Below are 20,180 nucleotides of genomic sequence, written 5' to 3' on the forward strand. Positions count from 1 at the left end.
CATCAGGAAATGGAGTTTGTGGAACAAGGGATGTGTGCAGGGCCATGAAGCACTGCCTGTGCAGTGTCAGGCCTGGCACCCATCAGGAAATGGAGTTTGTGGAACAAGGGATGTGTGCAGGGCCATGAAGCGCTGCCTGTGCAGTGTCAGGCCTGGCAGCCATCAGGAAATGGAGTTTGTGCACCAAGGGATGTGTGCAGGGCCATGAAGCGCTGCCTGTGCAGGGATGGGCCTGGCACCCATCAGGAAATGGAGTTTGTGGAACAAGGGATGTGTGCAGGGCCATGAAGCACTGCCTGTGCAGGGATGGGCCTGGCACCCATCAGGAAATGGAGTCTGTGGAACAAGGGATGTGTGCAGGGCCATGAAGCACTGCCTGTGCAGTGTCAGGCCTGCACCCATCAGGAAATGGAGTTTGTGCACCAAGGGATGTGTGCAGGGCCATGAAGCGCTGCCTGTGCAGGGATGGGCCTGGCACCCATCAGGAAATGGAGTTTGTGGAACAAGGGATGTGTGCAGGGCCATGAAGCGCTGCCTGTGCAGGGATGGGCCTGGCACCCATCAGGAAATGGAGTTTGTGGAACAAGGGATGTGTGCAGGGCCATGAAGCGCTGCCTGTGCAGTGTCAGGCCTGGCAGCCATCAGGAAATGGAGTTTGTGCACCAAGGGATGTGTGCAGGGCCATGAAGCGCTGCCTGTGCAGGGATGGGCCTGGCACCCATCAGGAAATGGAGTTTGTGGAACAAGGGATGTGTGCAGGGCCATGAAGCACTGCCTGTGCAGGGATGGGCCTGGCACCCATCAGGAAATGGAGTCTGTGGAACAAGGGATGTGTGCAGGGCCATGAAGCACTGCCTGTGCAGTGTCAGGCCTGCACCCATCAGGAAATGGAGTTTGTGGAACAAGGGATGTGTGCAGGGCCATGAAGCGCTGCCTGTGCAGGGATGGGCCTGGCACCCATCAGGAAATGGAGTTTGTGGAACAAGGGATGTGTGCAGGGCCATGAAGCGCTGCCTGTGCAGTGTCAGGCCTGGCAGCCATCAGGAAATGGAGTTTGTGCACCAAGGGATGTGTGCAGGGCCATGAAGCACTGCCTGTGCAGTGTCAGGCCTGGCACCCATCAGGAAATGGAGTCTGTGGAACAAGGGATGTGTGCAGGGCCATGAAGCACTGCCTGTGTAGGGATGGGCCTGGCACCCATCAGGAAATGGAGTTTGTGCACCAAGGGATGTGTGCAGGGCCATGAAGCGCTGCCTGTGCAGGGATGGGCCTGGCACCCATCAGGAAATGGAGTTTGTGGAACAAGGGATGTGTGCAGGGCCATGAAGCGCTGCCTGCCCAGCCCTGCCTCAGGGATTTCCTCTGCTGGGCTCCCCACAGCCAGCAGGGTTTGTGTGACACCCAGAACCCGTTTGCACATTTGGAAACCCTCCCCTGGCAGCAGGAAGCACTCAGGGATCCCATGGCAAACTGGCTGAGCTCTGTGCCCCACTGCCTTCACGTGGCACTGCGGGCCAGTGCCATTCACACACACAGAGCCAGAACATCCCTGCAGCCCTGGGATGGCACAGAGCCACAGGGATGGCAGGGCTGGCACAGAAATGCTCTGGCTGTTCCCGTTCACTCCCAAGGAGGGTGAAGGTCAGGGGTTACTGCAGCCCCTGCAAAGGTCCTTGCTGTCACCAGCTGATCTTTAAGGTCACAAGTGTCAGCCCCAGTTAGAGCTACCCTGGGGTATCTGCCAGGAGCCCTGGGGGTGTTTGGCTGCTTGTGAGGGGATGGACAATGCTCTGCAGGCCTGGAGATGTTTGTGAGGGGATGGACAATGCCCTGGAGCCCTGGAGGTGTTTGTGAGGGGATGGACAATGCCCTGCAGCCCTGGAGATGTTTGTGAGGGGATGGACACTGCCCTGCAGCCCTGGAGATGTTTGGTCGTTTCTGAGGGGATGGACAAAAAAATGACCTAAAGTAACCCCTGGAAAAACCAGAAAAAAACCCCTCAAAAGACCTAGAGTAACCTTTGTGTCCCCAAATGACCCCTATGACCAAAAGTAACCCCAATTTGACCTTTCATGACCCCTATGACCTGGAGTAACCCCGATTGTGACCTCAAATGACCTCTCATGTGACCCCTGTGACCTAAAGTACCCCTGAGTAGGGACTTAAATGACTTTAAGTGACCTGTCCTGGTTTGAAAATAATCCCAAATGTGCCCTGGACCCAGCCATGGCCCTACAGGGCTGGACAGGCCCTGCTGAGCCCCCTTGGCTCCCCAGTTCCCAAATAATCTCCTGGGAATGGGAATCTCACACACACATTGAGACAAGGCTTATTCAGGGCTTTATTGTGGTTTAATTAAGGGGGAAAGGAAAACAAAGCACTTTGCCTTTGTTGGGCTGTTCTACAGCCAGTTCATGTTATTATGAGGAATTGTTGGTGGTGCAGGGCTGCTCTGGGGATTGGTTCCTGTTGTTCCTCAGCTCTCAGCAGTCCCACAGCAGAGGGCTCATCTGGGAGAGCAGGCAGGGCATCAGCTCTGTGATGGCTTCTGTCTGTGCAGCAGCAACCCCAAAAGTGCTGTCCTGTGGGGTCTGTGACACACTCACTGCTGGGCTGGGCTGTCCTGTGGGGTCTGTGACACACTCACTGCTGGGCTGGGCTGGGCTGTCCTCCTCTTTCCATGGCAAGCTGTGCAGAGGTGGTGCCTGTTCCTTTGTCTTTGGTTCCTCCTCTCTCCATGGCAGGCTGTGCAGCTGTGGTGCCTGTTCCTTTCCTTTGGGTTCCCTTTCTCTCCATGGCAGGCTGTGCAGCTGTGGTGCCTGTTCCTTTCCTTTGGGTTCCTCCTCTCTCCATGGCAGGCTGTGCAGAGGTGGTGCCTGTTCCTTTGCTGTGGGTTCCTCCTCTCTCCATGGCAGGCTGTGCAGCTGTGGTGCCTGTTCCTTTGCTGTGGGTTCCTCCTCTCTCCATGGCAGGCTGTGCAGAGGTGGTGCCTGTTCCTTTGTCTTTGGTTCCTCCTCTCTCCATGGCAGGCTGTGCAGACGTGGTGCCTGTTCCTTTGTCTTTGGTTCCTCCTCTCTCCATGGCAGGCTGTGCAGACATGGTGCCTGTTCCTTTGTCTTTGGTTCCTCCTCTCTCCATGGCAGGCTGTGCAGACATGGTGCCTGTTCCTTTGTCTTTGGTTCCTCCTCTCCCCATGGCAGGCTGTGCAGCTGTGGTGCCTGTTCCTTTGTCTTTGGTTCCTCCTCTCTCCATGGCAGGCTGTGCAGAGGTGGTGCCTGTTCCTTTCCTTTGGGTTCCTCCTCTCTCCATGGCAGGCTGTGCAGCTGTGGTGCCTGCTCCTTTCCTTTGGGTTCCTCCTCTCTCCATGGCAGGCTGTGCAGACATGGTGCCTGTTCCTTTGTCTTTGGTTCCTTTTCTCTGTGTAGCAGGCTGTGCAGAGGTGGTGCCCGTTCCTTTCCTTTGGGTTCCTCCTCTCTCCATGGCAGGCTGTGCAGACGTGGTGGCTGCTGACTCTGTCCTCCCCTCCTCCTCCTCCTCCTCACGACGCTGCTGTACCAGACTGAGTGTTCCTCTGTCTCTAAGCACGGTGCACAGGGTGTACAGGGTGCAGGCTACAAAGAGAGCACAAAGCAGAACTAACAGCAAGATGATGATGCCATCTTTGACAGCCAGAGGCAACTCAAAATTTTCAAAAACTGCTCTGTCGAGTATGAGAGTCAGGGGGAAACCACTCTCTGCTCTTTCCCCCAAGGGCTGGCTGTGATTGCTGAGGGGGATGCAGATGCAGCAGCCCAGCCCAGGACAAGTGAACAAAAGTGAATTTTTGTCCCAAGTTATGTTCACTTTCCCAGAGGTTATCATGCAATAGATACAATACACCAACAAAGCAATTTCCAGAGCATTCCCTGAGCTCAAGAGGGGCACTGCAGCAGACAGGCAGCTCCCCATGTGTGGAAACAGACAGAGAGCAAGGTGTAAGAGCTGTGTAAGCACGGTGAGCACCATGGTGAACAGGAGCCTTCTGTAACACAACATTGCAATTCTGACTTCTCTCAGGACTGGCTCCACACAGGGTGCCCAAATATGTACCAGTCTGACAGCAAACCAGTGGGAGATCCCAAGTCAGAACTACAATTTCATAGGAGAAATGAAAGAAAGGCAGAAAGCACCGGCCTAAAGTGACAGAGTCAGAATACAACCTGGCATGCCGGTGGTCTGATCACGGGGGGCTGAGGCTCTCAGGGAGGGATGGACATGGTTCTGTCGGAGCTGTGATCCTGCAGAAGGGCCTGGTCCTCCTCTGAAGGTCCCCTGGGATCCTGGGCCTCTTCTCCTCTGGGAACTCTGCAGGCAACAGGCTCCTGGTGCTCCAAGTGCCGGCTTATATGCAGGTGGGACTGCTCGGCTCCTCCCCTGGGCAGGCATCTCACCGTGGGCTGATGTCAGTGATGTCACTTGGGAGTCACCCAGAGAGGTTCTGGGGGCCACCTGCACACAAATATCCCGTGGAGAGAGTATTGGACATGAGTCATGGAGGAGAGAACAAACACTGTCCCACCTGCTCGAACAGCTCACGGAGATGGGGATGCATACCTTCAGTTTCATTTTCTGTTCCAACCCAAGACATGACCACACCCAGGGACTGCAATGACATCAAGAAACCGAAAATGACCCCAAGAAACCCCTGTGACCTCCAGCAGCCACGGGGTTCTGCACCCCCAGCTCCCAGGGAGGAGCAGCCTGCAGCAGCCCAGGTACAGAACCAGGTCCCAGGTCCAGGCTGGCAGGGGCAGGGGTGCCATGCAGGCTCTCCCAGTTTCCCTCCCTGCCTGGTCCCTCCATCCATCTGTTCTTCTCCAGGAGTTGGCTCCTTGTTGGGAAATTTAGGAGGCTAGAGACTGGAAAAGTACAAGACCATGGCTAATTCCAAGTCCTGCACCTGTGAGATAGCGTGTCCTTGGGCCTAGCTGTAGTAGGATAACAAATAGTGAAAGAGACATGAGAAAAGAGAGATGTAACCCCTAAGGAATGAGGAAGAGTTGATGGTATAGTTTAACCAATAGATTGCTTGGCTTACAGAATATTCATGAGCTTATTATTTGCTGTATAAGTGCTTGATACTTTCTTCAATAAACTGGACCTGTGATGAACCAGCTGGTGTCCTGGTCCCCTTCCTACGACAGCTCCTCAGCAGCAGGACCTGAGCCAGCCAGAGATCTCACCTGGCTCGTGGCAGCCCCTTCAGTTCTGCTGCCTACAGTCAGTACCCAGAGTCCTAAACTGGGCTACAAAAACCAAAGTAATTCATATTGTTCCACAGAGAAAAGTGTAAAACAACTCAGCGGACACGAGACTGCTCATGTCTCACTCTCCCTGGCCTCTCCCAGCCCTGGACAAGGTGTTTGAAGGGAATTAACCAGTAAATAAGAGATGCAAGCACCTGCTTGAACCTCTGTTGGCTGCAAGAGCTTCCTGAGGAAAGATTTCAGCTGAGTGGTGACATGGAAGCAGCAGTGCTGTTTCAGTGGTGTGAGGAGAGGGTGACACAGCAGGTGTGAGGAGCCCTAACTGAGGCTGCTCCTGGGAGACACTCCTACAGACACAAATGGCTGTGTCCTATTTGCTACCGATGTGTTTTGAAATTGAATATTCGATATAAAGGATGAGACTGGAAATCTAGGGATGAACAGGTGATTAACTCACCTTCTCAAGGAGCCCAAAAAATCCCTTTGTGTATCAGGCCAGGCTCTGGTGACACATTGTCCTTTACAGGGTGCACAAAAAGTGGTCACTGTGCCATGCAGGGCACACCATGGACACTGCCCTGCAGCCCTGGGGATGTTTGTGAGGGGATGGACAATGCCCTGCAGCCCTGGAGATGCTTGGGTGGTCATTTCTAATGGGATGGACAGTGCATCCATCCCCTAAAATCCCTTCCCACATTTCAGAGTCTCCTGTCTCTGGTGGATCAGTGGTGCTAACCATGGAGCTCTCCCACAGTTAGCAGGAAATACCCAAGCACAGATTACTCACTGTGTATTTACTCCTCTAACAAGTGACTGAAAATCCACCCCTCCCTTTAAGGTACATTTGTGGACTTTTAAAATTGTGTAATTCTTTTGTTTTATTGAATTCTTTTATGTAATTATTTTTTGTTTTCTTTAGTTTGTTTTTCTCTTACTCCCTTTCAACACCTTCCCTGCAATCTGTTGTTTCTAATTTTTCTCTGAGGTTTGATCCCCTGTGGAACAGGAGAAGCAGAGCTGAAAATATCAGTTTAATGGGGTTTGATGCTGCCATGTTTCCCTGCATAATTCATGTGGTGGCAAATGTATTTCCTGGAACTTCAGTGAGAAAACCTTGGTCGATGTCAACAGTGACACTGCCAGGATGAGCACCAACATTACAGAGCAAGAGAAGGAAGTACAGAAAAAGAAACGCCCAGGGGTTGGTTCCAGTGGCCTCTGTGTTCCATTTCATCTTTTTATCTTTTTCCTTTTCATCTTTTCTATCTGCTTTGGCAGCATGTCCCACAGGGACAGCCCACCCTAAATACCTGCCCTGCAACAACGCCACAATTCTCTATTTCCCCACACACACTCAAACCTGGCTGACAACAACATTCTCTCTCAATATTCAGGCCTTGCTCTGTGCTTTTCACGGGATCCTTTCACTGCTGTAATTAATTCTCTGCATCTGGCCAAAGATTGCATTTTTTATCTTCCCGAGCATTAAGTTACGCTATTAATATGTAAATTAGCAGTTTGTGGTTTTCTTGGAGCAGAAGAACTTTTTTTTTAAAACATTTTAATGCTAATTTCACCATGGTGGTCCCTCTCTGTGCTTCAAAAGTGTAAATTTTGCTTAGATTTCACTGCAGAAAGCCCAAGTGAAAATCAGATTCCAGTGCAGCAGGGAGCACTGACACTGGGCAGCCTTGTCCTGCCAGTGGCAGCAGGGAGCTGCTGGAGAACCAGGAATGAATGTGCTGGAATTGGGTCACTTTGGGGAGGCAAACCCTGAACTCCGTAGGGAAAAGAACAAAGTGTGGGGTAGGGGTCAGAATGATCCAGCAGACAGTCACAGAATCACAAATCCCAGCCCTGGAAATGCCCAAGGTTTGGGGCAGCCTGGGCTAGTGGAAGGTGTCCCAGCAAAGGACACAGTTTTGCACCTAAATTTGACTCCTACTTTGCCACTTGCATTCTAGGAAATTCAAAGGGCAGATAATTTTGTGTGTAAAACAAGTAAAAAATTTCCAAACAAATAAAAAATAGTTTCCCCGTGTTTTAAGTCCTAGATAAACTCATTGTTGTGACTTCAGGAGCAGAAGAGTTTGGCCCACCAGGAGAGTTATAATTTAGCAAGTTTAATTTCATGCACAGACACATCCAGCTTTGTTTGTCCTTCCTCACTTAGCTTGGAGAGGATTGGGGCAGGATAACTCAAAATCTGCAGTTATTGTAAGAGAAACCACAGCTTTCAGTCCTGGATTAATAAAGCTCATTGCTGAGGGAGAGTGATCAAACCCACTTCTTCTTTCTGCCCTTGTATCTCCTCGTGGGGAGAGGAGAAGCCTCAGCTTTTCCATGTTTTACTCCTTTGGAATGTGATTTGGAGAACTGTTTACCCAGCATGTGAATTGTTTTTTATTAATAGTCAATCCCAGTCCAGCTGTGTTGGACTCTCTGAGTGTATCGTGAGTGTATCATCAATTTTATTATTCATTCTTGTCCAGCCTTCTGATGTCTCCTTTCTCCTTCTTTAGTATGGTTTTAGTATATCATTTTCTTGTAATATAGTGCAATAAATCAGCCTTCTGAGCACTTGGAGTCAATTCTCATCTCTTGTCCTGGGGACCCTCCCAACACCACAGCCTTGGGGGCCCTGGCACAGGTGGGGAGCCACAGACATTCCTCAGGTGTCCTTTTGCCCCGTTTCCAGGATAACAATGATTTGTTTTTCATGCAGTTGCCTTAAAAAAACCATAACTCAGCAGGGCAGGGAAACACAAACAAATGCATTTATTTGTGGCATAAAGGGGACAACGGGGAGGGAAAGGAGGCTTCCCTGTGCTTAAATCAACACCAACAGGGAGTGGAAACACCTCATTCATCGGTAGCTGCTCACTGAGAGAGTATCCAGAATCTCCTGCTGCACAGGAACCTCCAATTCCTGCAGCTGGGCATTCAGCGCTGCAGAGATGGACACACTCAGTGTGCCCATGGAGTCCTCACTTGGGATGTTCTGACATTAAAGGGAGGTACAGAAACAGGAATGTCAGCAAATTAAATGAAAGGAAAAATTTGAATTGTATTACATTAATTAGAATTAAAATGAAAATTGATATTAAATAAATAAAATATAAAAATATAAAATAAAAATTAAAATTAAATACGGGGGGTTCCGAAGGCTGGGACTCAGAGTCTGGGACCTGAACCAAACTCACTGACACCAAGCGTGTAGAATTTTTTGCCACCACCATGAAATGTTTCAAATTGGCCTAAAATCCTATTTTAAACCCAAATGACTGACTTGGACTCTTTCTATGTGTTCTGGGTCTCAAAGTCCTTAGGTTCTTCTTCATGAATTTTGCATTAAATCATAAAAGCTGGAGTTATGTTTTAAGTTAGAAGAACTTCAAAAGTTTGGATTCTTCCTTAATCCATTGACTCAAAGGATTTTAAGAACATCAAACACAGCTGCACTTCCAACTAAATCCTAATAGCTGGCGTAATAAATTCATATATATATGCATATATATTTGCATACAGGCACACCACTGGAATAAAACCCCTTATTCCCTTCCTTAAAGGAATTTCTGAGCCTGAATTCCTGTAGGCCATGCATGCCTGGCACAAACACCCCACGCATGCTTGCAACTACTTTAAACTCATTTCCCCTGGGAACTGACAACTCTGCAGCTCTGCTGCAAAAGGTGAAATATTGGGAAGCATTAGGAGGCAGAAGGGTCTGTGCTGAAGTGCTAAAGCTCAGGGGGAATGAGAGCTGCGCTTGACAATTTTCCCTGTTCCAGTGCTTGTTAAGGGTGGTATTTTTAGAGCTGGGAACACATCCCTGCTCCAAAGTTGTCCCATTTCCCCAGCTGCAGCTGTTTGCTCGTGCTCTGCCTGTGCGTGGCAGGACAGCCAGAGCTCCCAGCAAGTTTAATTCTCCGTGAAAATGTTTGGCTGCAATTTGTGTCCAGGGCCCTGTCAGCAGCACAATAAAGCCCAGCTTTGCCTTGGTGACCTCCAAAAGTTCCTGCAGCACAGAGAGAGAGCTGTTTGCTCTGTGAGCCGTTCCCTGTGCCCGCAGAATGAGGATGTTGGCATGAAATAAATAAATCCCCAGCCACAGCAGGTTGTTACCCAAGCTTGAGTGGGAGCTGGATGCCACCTCTGGCTTGGCACTCAGCTTCCTCCAGGAAAACCTGCTTTTCCTTCCCTTGCCACTGAGTGGACATTAAAAGGCACCCAATTTGTGGTGGAACAGCAGTTTGTCAGCAAAGGATCTCGGGTTTTCAGCCATGCCAAAAGGATGTGGAGAGCCAGAAGGGGAACAAGAGAGGTTTGAGAGAGGATTCCAGAGGTGCAAGGGACACTCAGGAGCTGGGGCTGCCAGAAGTCACTGCCCATGGGGCTCAGAGCCTGGCTGGGCTCTCCAGACACCAACTCTGGGAATTTGGGGGTTCAGAACAGCCCATCCCTGTTCCCTGGATCCCAGGGCAGAGCAGACCTCAGGCTGTGGGAATTTGGGGGTTTGGAACAGCCCATCCCTGTTCCCTGGCTCCTAGGACCATGTTCTGGGATTTTGGGGGTTTGGAACACCCCATCCCTGGGCAGAGCTCCCTCTGGAGCTGGGCTGGCACTCAGAGTCACTGGGTACATCGTGCCCAGCCCACACTCATTTGTCAGGTGTGTGCCAGCCCTGGTCCAGGGCCTCTATTGAGGATGAGATGTCCTCCTTCCCCATCAAAGCCAGCTCCTGATTTGCAATTCTGATTGGGGATAATTGCTTCAGCAGCATTCCAAACCCGCAGTTACGGAGTGGGCACGCATTAACAGCAGTGATTTAATTTGTGTGTCCATTTGTAACACAAGGAGAGAGCCTCCCAGGCACCACTGTCAGTGATATTTTTGCCTGTGATACATTTTGGAGGCCACATTCACAAGAAATACTGGCATGAATAAAAGATGAGAGCACCGACTCCTCTGCCTGCCAAACAAAGCAAACAAACATTGCCTTGGGGACACCGAGTACAAACATGTGCACGGAGCCTTGCTTTACCTGAGGAGGGGAGAGGAGCTGCCTCAAACAAACATCTCATTTGGGCACAACTGCCAGAACTCTGACACTAAGTGGTCCTGAACACCAGCTAATGAAAATAGCTGCTAACCAGCTCGGGAGAGCAACTCGTAATCAGCAGCAGAATGAGATCTGCACTCTGGGCTCGCACTGCCTCTCTCCTTCGGAGGAATGAAGGCCCCCAGTGGTCAGTGACATCTGGTTTCTGTGAGAGAGGGGAATTCTCAGAGGTGCTGGAGCCACTTCTGCAGAGAATCACAGTGATGGATGAGCTCCTGTCCCCCAGACACAACAGCAGTGCCTGCTTCCCTCAGACCACAGCTCAAAATGCTCTTGCTCAATTCCCCCTGGGCGCTGTGGCTCGAGCCCACTGGGTTTGGTGGTCTCTGAGCTACGTGCAGGTGTTCTCATCCCAAAACAAGCTCTCAGGTAGGGTTTTGTGAATGGGATATAACTGCCTTGATGTCACACTGACATTGGGATAACTCCCCTGATATCACACTGATATTGGCATAACTCCCCTGATGTCACACTGATATTGGGATAAATCCCCTGATATCACAATGATATTGGAATAACTCCCCTGATATCACAATGATATTGGGATAACTCCTTGATGCCACAATGATATTAATCTGATATAACTGCCCTTTGTCACACTGATATTGGGATAACTTCCTCCTATCACACTGATATTGGGATAACTCCCCTGATATCACACTGATATTAATCTGATATCACACTGATATTAATCTGATATAACTCCCTGATAGCACAATGATATTGGGATAACTCCCTTGATATCACACTGATATTATTCTGCTATAACTCCCCTGATATCACACTGATATTAACCCGATATCACTCTGATATTGGGATAACTCCCTGCACTCTGAGCTGCCTCCTGTGCCCAACAGCTCCTCCAGAGCTCAGAGGCAGTTTCACCTGAAAGGAGATGATTCCTGGGTGCCACCTGGCTGCCGATCCCTTTGGAGGTTTTGGATGGAGACCTCAGCTCCAGGGCAGGAAAATGGCCAGTGCATCAATGACTGGCCACGTTCCCCACTCCAGAGCCTGGAGCAATGAGTCATTAACCCGGGCATGTAATTAACTTGGACCTGGGACACACTGCATTTACACTGGTTATGGAATAGAAACCCCAACCAACACAAGCCAAGGAACAAAAATCTCCCAAGGACTCAGTATGAAATAAAGCAGAATGCAGCCCACTCCACCCCAAGGATACCCAGTGCCCTGCCAGGGACCCACAGGCAGCCCTGGTGACAGAAATAAATCACATGGGCACAGAAATAACACCAGAGGAGGGCAGAACCCCCCTGGCACAGGGCACCTGCTCTGCCCTAAGGAGAGCCAGGGATAGCCATTGTGACAGGAGGATGCATGGCAAACCCTGCATTCCGAGCAGGGCCCCTGGATCTCGTGTTTCCAGGGAAGCACAGAGGGAGAGCAGCTTCCCTCAGCTCTGCACCTGCAGGGAGAGCAGGACGGGGTGCTGCAGTGTGCTGTAACATAACGGGGCAGCCCCTTCTTCTGGGCTCCTTGTTCCAACTGGCCTTTGGGGATGGACCTCAATGGATAACTCCCTACTTTTCCCCCACTGGAAGTCCCATGTTGTACCATTTACCACTGCCCTAGGGAGTGCATGAAGCAGATTTTGGGAAACTTGGCAAAAGGAGCTTTTTTATAGGCTCCTGAGAGGATGTGATGGACAAGAGCACCCAGAGATACCCAAAGTGTTTGTGCTGCATTCCAGGGGAACTGGACACAGCAGCTATGGAAGGAAAAGGGTAAGCCTGGCTTGGAAATGCAGCCAGCTTTCCAAAGAAGCCCTGAGAATTGTCTGTTCAGAACAAACTTGGGCCAGGGGAGAGGAGGTGGCCAAAGCCACCACAAAAGGGAATTTTCTGCCCCAGGAATGGCCTTTCTTTGCCCTGTATCCATTCAAACCTGGGAGCACTCAGGTCAGCAGAGCTGGCCCCAATTCCCTCACTGGTACCTGGAATTAAGTGGGGAGGGGAACTGCTCTCTTTGAGTTCTGCTCACCCTTCTCTTTTTGGCCAAGGCCAGAGTAAAAGCCCTGTAATCTCTGTGTCAGCACCCAGAGCACTGAGCACACACCACTGAAACTACATCACACTGAGGGAGCAACATTGCTGCTGGGGCTGCAGGAGGGAAGCAGGAATTGATGAGAATTGTTCTGATATTACTCATGTAATTATTGTATACCAGCTTATCATCATCATCATCATCATCATCATTATTATTTACATAGTCATATTATATGCAAAATGAGTGAAGAAGAGTAGAAATAAATTTGGAAGTGAAGTCTGTTGAAATCACAGCCTGACTCTCAGAAAATGCCTGGAAGGCATCTCTAACCACAGTGGATGGAACAGCAGAGCCCTGCCAAAGACAGAGATGTTTTTATTTGCCACAGACAGATGATGGCAATTATTAGTGCATTGCACTCTGCCCCTTGCAGAAAGCAGCAGTGCCAGACAGCCTGGTGGCCAAACCCTAATAACCAATAATTATTGCAGACAAGGATCCCATCACACCTTTACTGGGCTGGCCATCGTGCAAGTCAGAGCAGAAACCAAGGAGGGTCACTGGCAGATCTGATCTGGACACGTCAGGACACAAAGAACAAAAACATATTCAGGAAATATCTGTTTAGAACAGATATTTGATCAGAAATCACTTTTTGGTGCACTGGTGGTCCATGCTCCAGTTTGTTCCCAGAAAAACCACCCCAGCCTAAATCAAACACCCTTGAGAAGCAAATCACACCAATCAAGGGTTTGTCCGTGTGAGAATGAGAATGTGAAAAATTAACTCCCCCAATTTAGCCTCAAGGGAGCTTTCACCCAAAGGTGAGAAGAGAGAGTCTCACTTGTAAATGTATGAATAATTCCATGGCTCCTGCTGATTTGGAGTGGGAGGTGCTGGAGCACAACAGTGCTGGGTGGCAAAGCGACACAAATGAGGAAGGGACTGCTGTCACCCCAGGTGTAAGGAATGGCAAATTGCTGCTTATATCCAATGTGGGTGAAGCACATTTGCTGAAAACCACTTCAGACTGGATAAAAACCAGAGACAGAGAAAGACTTTGGGAATGGGAAACCAGTAATCACACGGATGGATTTACATTTCACAGTGAGCCTGATGCGTGGCCGCAGACCCAGCAGAAGGAAAATCCAAACTCCAAAATAAATGGTTGTGGAGGGTCTCACAAAGCCTTGGGCCTGGTCAGTGTGGGGAAGGGAAGGCTGGGAGGGAAATCCATCGACCCACACAAACACCTCATCAATCCTCACAGATACCCCACCAACCCACACAAATATCCCCAAGGCTGTCACAGGATGGTGCCACACTCTGCTCAGTGGTGCCAGTGACAGGGTGAGGAGCAGTGGCCATGAACTGAAACACAACGAGTTCCACCTCAGCCTGAGGGAGAACTTGTGTCCATGGAGGGGACAGAGCCCTGGAACAGCTGCCCAGGGAGGGAAGGCCTGCAGTCTCCATCTCTGGGGACATCCCAAAAATCCCAAATTCCCGTGTCAGCTGCTCCAGGGACCCTGCTCTGGGAGCTGGGGGGTCTCCCAGCCCCACCATGCCAGGATTGTGGGATAAGGGATGTGCCAAAGGCCCTGTAAGGGCAGCACCTCTGAAATGTCGGCATGTTCAACCAGCAATTACTGACCTCAAGGAGGGGGCAATACCTGGTGAGGGAAACTGGGTGGATTTTATGCAAACACTGTCATCTCTAAAGTTGAATATTTGATGCTCATTTTCAGAAGGTGAAGTTAATACTCAGGGCAGTGCCACACTGCACTGGAATGGGGCAAACAGCCCTGACAGGATGGAAATCAATCCATTGTCACTGCTCTGTGCTCCGCGGCTGAGGGCAATGGCACCAGTGCCATGAGCCTGGCTGCCAATTCCAGCCAAGAAGTGTGTGGGACCTGTGAGCTGGGCTGGTGACACACAGGGACAGCTCCTGCTCTGGCAGAGGTGGCCTCCAGCATCACCTTCTGAGTCCCTTCAATATCACCTTCTGAGTCCCCTCAATATCACCTTCTGAGTCCCCTCCAGCATCACCTTCTGAGTCCCCTCCAGCATCACCTTCTGACTCCCTCCAGCATCACCTTCTGACTCCCTCCAGCATCACCTTCTGAGTCCCCTCCAGCATCACCTTCTGAGTCCCTCCAGCATCACCTTCTGACTCCCTCCAGCATCACCTTCTGAGTCCCTCCAGCATCACCTTCTGAGTCCCTCCAGCATCACCTTCTGACTCCCCTCCAGCATCACCTTCTGAGTCCCTTCAATATCACCTTCTGAGTCCCTCCAGCATCACCTTCTGACTCCCCCCCAGCATCACCTTCTGAGTCCCTTCAATATCACCTTCTGAGTCCCTCCAGCATCACCTTCTGACTCCCCTCCAGCATCACCTTCTGAGTCCCTTCAATATCACCTTCTGAGTCCCTCCAGCATCACCTTCTGAGTCCCTCCAGCATCACCTTCTGAGTCCCTCCAGCATCACCTGCTGAGTCCCCTCAATATCACCTTCTGAGTCCCCTCCAGCATCACCTTCTGACTCCCTCCAGCATCACCTTCTGACTCCCCTCCAGCATCACCTTCTGAGTCCCTCCAGCATCACCTTCTGACTCCCCTCCAGCATCACCTTCTGACTCCCTCCAGCATCACCTTCTGAGTCCCCTCCAGCATCACCTTCTGAGTCCCTCCAGCATCACCTTCTGACTCCCCTCCAGCATCACCTTCTGAGTCCCCTCCAGCATCACCTTCTGAGTCCCCTCAATATCACCTTCTGACTCCCTCCAGCATCACCTGCTGACTCCCTCCAGCATCACCTGCTGACTCCCTCACCTGCCTGTCCACAGTCACAAGGGAACACAAGAGCACGTGAACTGCTGCTGTTGCCTTTCTCTGGGAATAAAAAAGCTTCTCCTGCATTTTGCTGCAAACCAAAGCAGTGATTTACTGGAATTGTCTGATTTTATCTGCCCTGTTTGTGGGAGAGCAGAGGAACGAGGCAGCTGAGAGCCTCCCCAGAGGATGCTGTGGGATGCCCAGCAAGGGAGTCAGGCTGGGCTGTGTGTGCAGAGGCAGATGGGGCTGGCTGGCCTGGGGGGACAGCAGCTGTGACAAACAGAGCTGGGGTCAGCTCCTGTGACACCCCACTGCTGGCTACCAGCACATCCTGGTTTCCTAGCTGGAGCACTCAAAGTGCCTCAGCTTTTCCAGAACAATGAGTGGGTAATTAGAGAGACCAGAAGCATTATTAGTAAGAGAAGCTTGCTTTAACAAGAGCTCAGCTCACTCCTGTCAAGCAGCTGGCAGCCTCTGCAGATCACTGAATGGGGCTTTTTGATGCTGCTCTCTACAGCCCTGCTCTGCTTCCCTCAGCCTGCCTGGCAGTGCAGACTCAATTAACCTCTGATTAGAGCAAAGGGTGCCACTGGCTCTGTCCTGGGATCTCTGCCTTGCTGCTGGGCCTTCAGAAACCAGCACTGCTGCAGCTTTTCTGTTTCCCAAAGCACCCCTTGGGATGAGAACATCTTTTTCAGAGCATCTCTGTGTCTCAAAGGCCCCCTGGAACAGGGAGCAGGGCAAGCCCAAGCCAGACTGGTGTCCCAAAGCAAAGGGAGGCCAGATTTCCTGAGCTAAAGCAAATTCCCTGGAGTGAAGCCTGCAAGGAGCATTCCCTCCCTGTGTGCCCTCCTCTCCTGACCACTGGCATTTTTGGGAGGCGTGGCTGATGATGCTGCGTGCCTGAACGCACCTTGGACAGGCAGGGAATGTCAAATGTGGCTGCAAAAAAAGAGAGAGAATCTTTGAAGCGAGCAGAAACATGCTCAGGAATCCTCTTGGCTTTTCTCTGCTATTCTGCAGCCAAAAGCTGCAGGAATATTTTTGTTTACAGCCCCCAGCCCTCCCCAAAAAAGCCCTCATCAGCATTCTGTGCAAGGAGGAGGAAAGCAGCAAAGTTCCCTCTGAGGTGTTTGCTGCCTTTGATGCTCCATTTACCATTTTTAAAGAATTGTGCAGCAGGGATTATGCAGCAGGAACTGTGGAAGCACAATAAATAGAGACTCCTTCAAGGTCTAGAGAAGAAAAAATACTGACTTTCAGTACGTGGGAATCCTCAGGTTTATAACTCGTTGTGAGGATGGCTTTCCAATCATGCAATTTTAGCAAGCATGGGCTGCAAGAGACCTCCAGAGGCCACCTCATCTGGCTTGCTGCTCAACACTGCATCAGCTGCTTTCCTTAATCAGAATAACTCAGAGGACAGATGCTGCACAGCCTCTCCACTTCAGTGCTGTTCCAGGAAAACACAGAAAAATAATTAAAAAATAATTAAAAAAAAAAAAAAAAAAAAAAAAAAGAAAAGAAAAGAAAGATGTCTGCAGCTATTTCTGCTCACTTTTTGGACTCAGACTCCTGAAAGGTCTTGTATTAACACACTTGTTTAAAATGCTGAACACTAAAACCAGAAACCAGAATTCTCCAGTAAAACACTTCAGCTCTTCCTGCAGGGGGGCGACTCCACCAGCTCACGAGAAGTTACAAGATTCTGCAAGCCCACCTTTATGAAATATTGTTTTTATTCCTGTTTTGCTGAAGCAGTACAAGCCTGGCAACAGCCTGTGCTGTTCTGGGAGACTCTGAGGTGGATTTTCACCTCTCCAGCCCCAGCAGCCAGGCAGGCAGGGAATCACTGACAGACACCTCGTGTCACAACCACCACAGTCTCGTACCAAAACACCCTCATGCATTTTAAAGAGCCTTTTCCAAAAATCATAGCTAAAAATATATCAATCCAAATTAAATATTTGCATGACAAGGGTGACTTTAATTAAAAACCTTTGGCATAATTTAAATCACATCCATGAAAATAGTCATTGCAGGATGAAATGACTCAGAGCAATTGAGCCTTCCAGTTCAGGGTAATTGGCAGGGGATGTCTGGGGCATCACTCCCTGCAGTGATTTTACACCCCTGAAAAAAGCTGATTCTGAGATCCTTTTCACAGACACAGCAGCAGCTGAGCCCAAACTGACACATGACTCTGACAAGTCCTAAGTTTCTATTTGCTTAGCAGGAGAATGGTTTTGCTCGGGTACAGAGGGGTTTGGAGCAAAGCCCCCAGGTGCAGAGGAAGCTGCTCCAGGTTTGCAGGATGCTCAGCTGAAGGAAAGTGAACGTGCACAGATTGCTTTCCCTTCACTGCCTGTCCCAGGCCAAGAGGGTTTGAGCATCCTGCATCTCCAGCTGTCTCTGCAGGGCTGGCTCTCCCTGGGGCCAAAAGCTGGGGATTGAACACTGCAGAGCTGGTTTTCCTCTCTGCCACTGTACAATGGCAAACCTGCACGGTGAACGTGCACTGAATGGAGAGACAGCCCAGGAGCTGCTGTCACTGAAACCACGGGACACACTCTGTGTTAGGGGAGTATACCTATTCTCATTCCCCCACCCCCAAACAAGAATATCTTCACCTCTCAGAGCTGACAGTGCCCACATCCTCTTTATCTTCAGGAGTTTAGAAGTTTATACTGTCATTCCTTCCTTTCCTGTGAGTGTCCTGCCATTTCCAGAGGTTCCCCTTATCCCCTTCCTGCCCTGGCTCCAGATGTGGCTGCATTTTGGGATCTGGGGATTTGTTCCCCACACAACCCTTATAAATCATCCAGGCTTGCTGAAGACCCAACACTTTCAAAAGAAGGACAACATGTTTTTCCTTATTGCTAAATGTTGAGGCTCAGACCTGACAAATCATCTTCTCCAGGGAAGCAGTGGCCATTGGAAAACCACATTTCTCCTCAGTGACAGCACATTACTTGGAGAAAGACCAATGTAAATGCAGATTATGCAGCAATTTTGGCCCATGTTGGCCTCTGAATTTGCTGACCCAGCCACCCAGTTATTGGAAGTGACATCTAATAATTTTGCAAATTTTCGACTTTCTGGTTGTCTGTTTAGGCTTCTTTTTTAAGATGTGTCCTTGAAAGCAGCCAGGAAGCACAAGGAAAAAACCCAGAACAGAAAATAAAAACATTTCTGCTGCTTGATCAGCTCTCTTTTGCTCTCACATGTGCACAGATGTGCTGCAGCTCTGCAATCTGTGTGTGGAAAAGCAAACACCTGCTTGTTAATGGAAAACCTTGCTAATTTTAGACTGAAAGCTCTCAGAACCCGCAGCCCCAAAATTCCTGCACATGAGGGGGCTGAGAAGGAGACTCGGAGCACACAGGGCTTGCAGAATTGCCAAATATTTGTGAGCTTTGACACCGTGCAGGCCGAGTCATGAAGACACTTGTTTGAAGTGCCAGCTGAGGGGGTCTGAACAACACAAACACCTTTGAAGCCAAGCAGTGACAGCCTAAGGCAGCCTGGAGAACACGGAATATCCTGCCATGGTTTTCACCTCGGCCTCAGCAGGTCAAAGGCTCAAGTGGGGCACTGTCCAGATTTTGGCTTCTTTTTGGTGCTGTTCCCTTGTTTGGCTAAGGGATGCTGGGAAGAGCGAAAAGACAATGAAGGGATTTTAGAAAGATCACAGATGCATCTCGAAAAAAATATTCAAAGGCTAATTCAGAGTTTTTGAGGAAAAATAGAAAAGAATACATCTTTTTGTATTCGTATGTCAGAACTGCAAAAGAATTAGGAAAGCAAGAGGATTTGACAATAGACTGAAGACCCTTATCAGCTGCTAAGCCTGATTAGCTCATTCTTTCCCAGCTGTTAATGAAATATTACAATTTCACGTGCTAGGACAAAGCTGTGACCCCAGAAACAAGGATGCAGCCCAAGCAGGCTGAGCACAATGCAGACACCAGTGAGAGAGATCCCATTGCCCTGGGGCTGGGAAGGGCTAGGCCGATGGCAGAGCTGGGTTCCAGCTGTGACCCCGATGTGCCCAGGTGTCCCCATGGGTTCCAGCTGTGACCCCGATGTGCCCAGGTGTCCCCATGGGTTCCAGCTGTGACCCCGATGTGCCCAGGTGTCCCCATGGGTTCCAGCTGTGACCCTGATGTGCCCAGGTGTTCCCATGGATTCCAGCTGTGACCCCGATGTCCCCAGGTGTTCCAGCTGTGACCCCGATGTGCCCAGGTGTTCCCATGGATTCCAGCTGTGACCCTGATGTCCCCAGGTGTTCCCATGGGTTCCAGCTGTGACCCCAATGTCCCCAGGTGTTCCCGTGGGTTCCAGCTGTGACCCCAATGTCCCCAGGTGTTCCCATGGGTTCCAGCTGTGACCCCGATGTCCCCAGGTGTCCCCATGGATTCCAGCTGTGACCCCGATGTCCCCAGGTGTTCCAGCTGTGACCCCGATGTGCCCAGGTGTTCCCATGGGTTCCAGCTGTGACCCCGATGTGCCCAGGTGTCCCCATGGGTTCCTGCAGGGATTCCCTCCCCAGCCTGAGCAGCTGCCTCAAGCAGAGCCTGGCAAGGCAGGGCTGGGCTGTTCCAGAGGAGGGAACCACGGCTGGGGCTGAGCCTGCTGCCCTCTGCACCCCCAGGAGTGAGAAATGGGCTTGTAAAGGGCTCTCAAACCTCACTGAAAGCCCACACAGCCCTGGACATCTGAGTGCAAACTCTGAGAGAGACTGAGCTGGAAACAAGCTTCAACGAGTTTCCAAATACAGCCTTACAAAAACACCAGACATTTCAGAGAATTTGAACTGTGAAAGGTGGAGAAAAAATATAGGTGAGTAGTGACAGAAGTAATAGCATAAGCTAACAGGCTAAAAACATTTGTAAAGTCTTGTAAGCAAAAAAAGTTAGCCTCTGAGTTTTGCATCTCTTGTGTCTCACTATTCATCAAGA

At 50.2% G+C, this 20,180-nt stretch overlaps 1 protein-coding gene across 1 annotated transcript in view; it reads right to left on the bottom strand.

Moving 5' to 3' along the window:
* Nucleotides 1-2,322: 2,322 nt before the first annotated feature.
* LOC134415273 (apomucin-like) overlaps nt 2,323-20,180 on the bottom strand; it is a 33,949-nt gene continuing 16,091 nt past the window's right edge. Inside the window, exon 2 of the mRNA XM_063150545.1 lies at nt 2,323-4,488. Coding sequence (XP_063006615.1) covers nt 2,644-4,035 — 1,392 coding nt within the window. The 5' untranslated portion in view covers nt 4,036-4,488 and the 3' untranslated portion in view covers nt 2,323-2,643. The remainder of the gene's footprint in view (nt 4,489-20,180) is intronic.

The sequence above is a fragment of the Melospiza melodia genome, chromosome 2 (genome assembly GCF_035770615.1).
Source record: "Melospiza melodia melodia isolate bMelMel2 chromosome 2, bMelMel2.pri, whole genome shotgun sequence".
In the NCBI taxonomy this organism is placed as follows: domain Eukaryota; kingdom Metazoa; phylum Chordata; class Aves; order Passeriformes; family Passerellidae; genus Melospiza; species Melospiza melodia.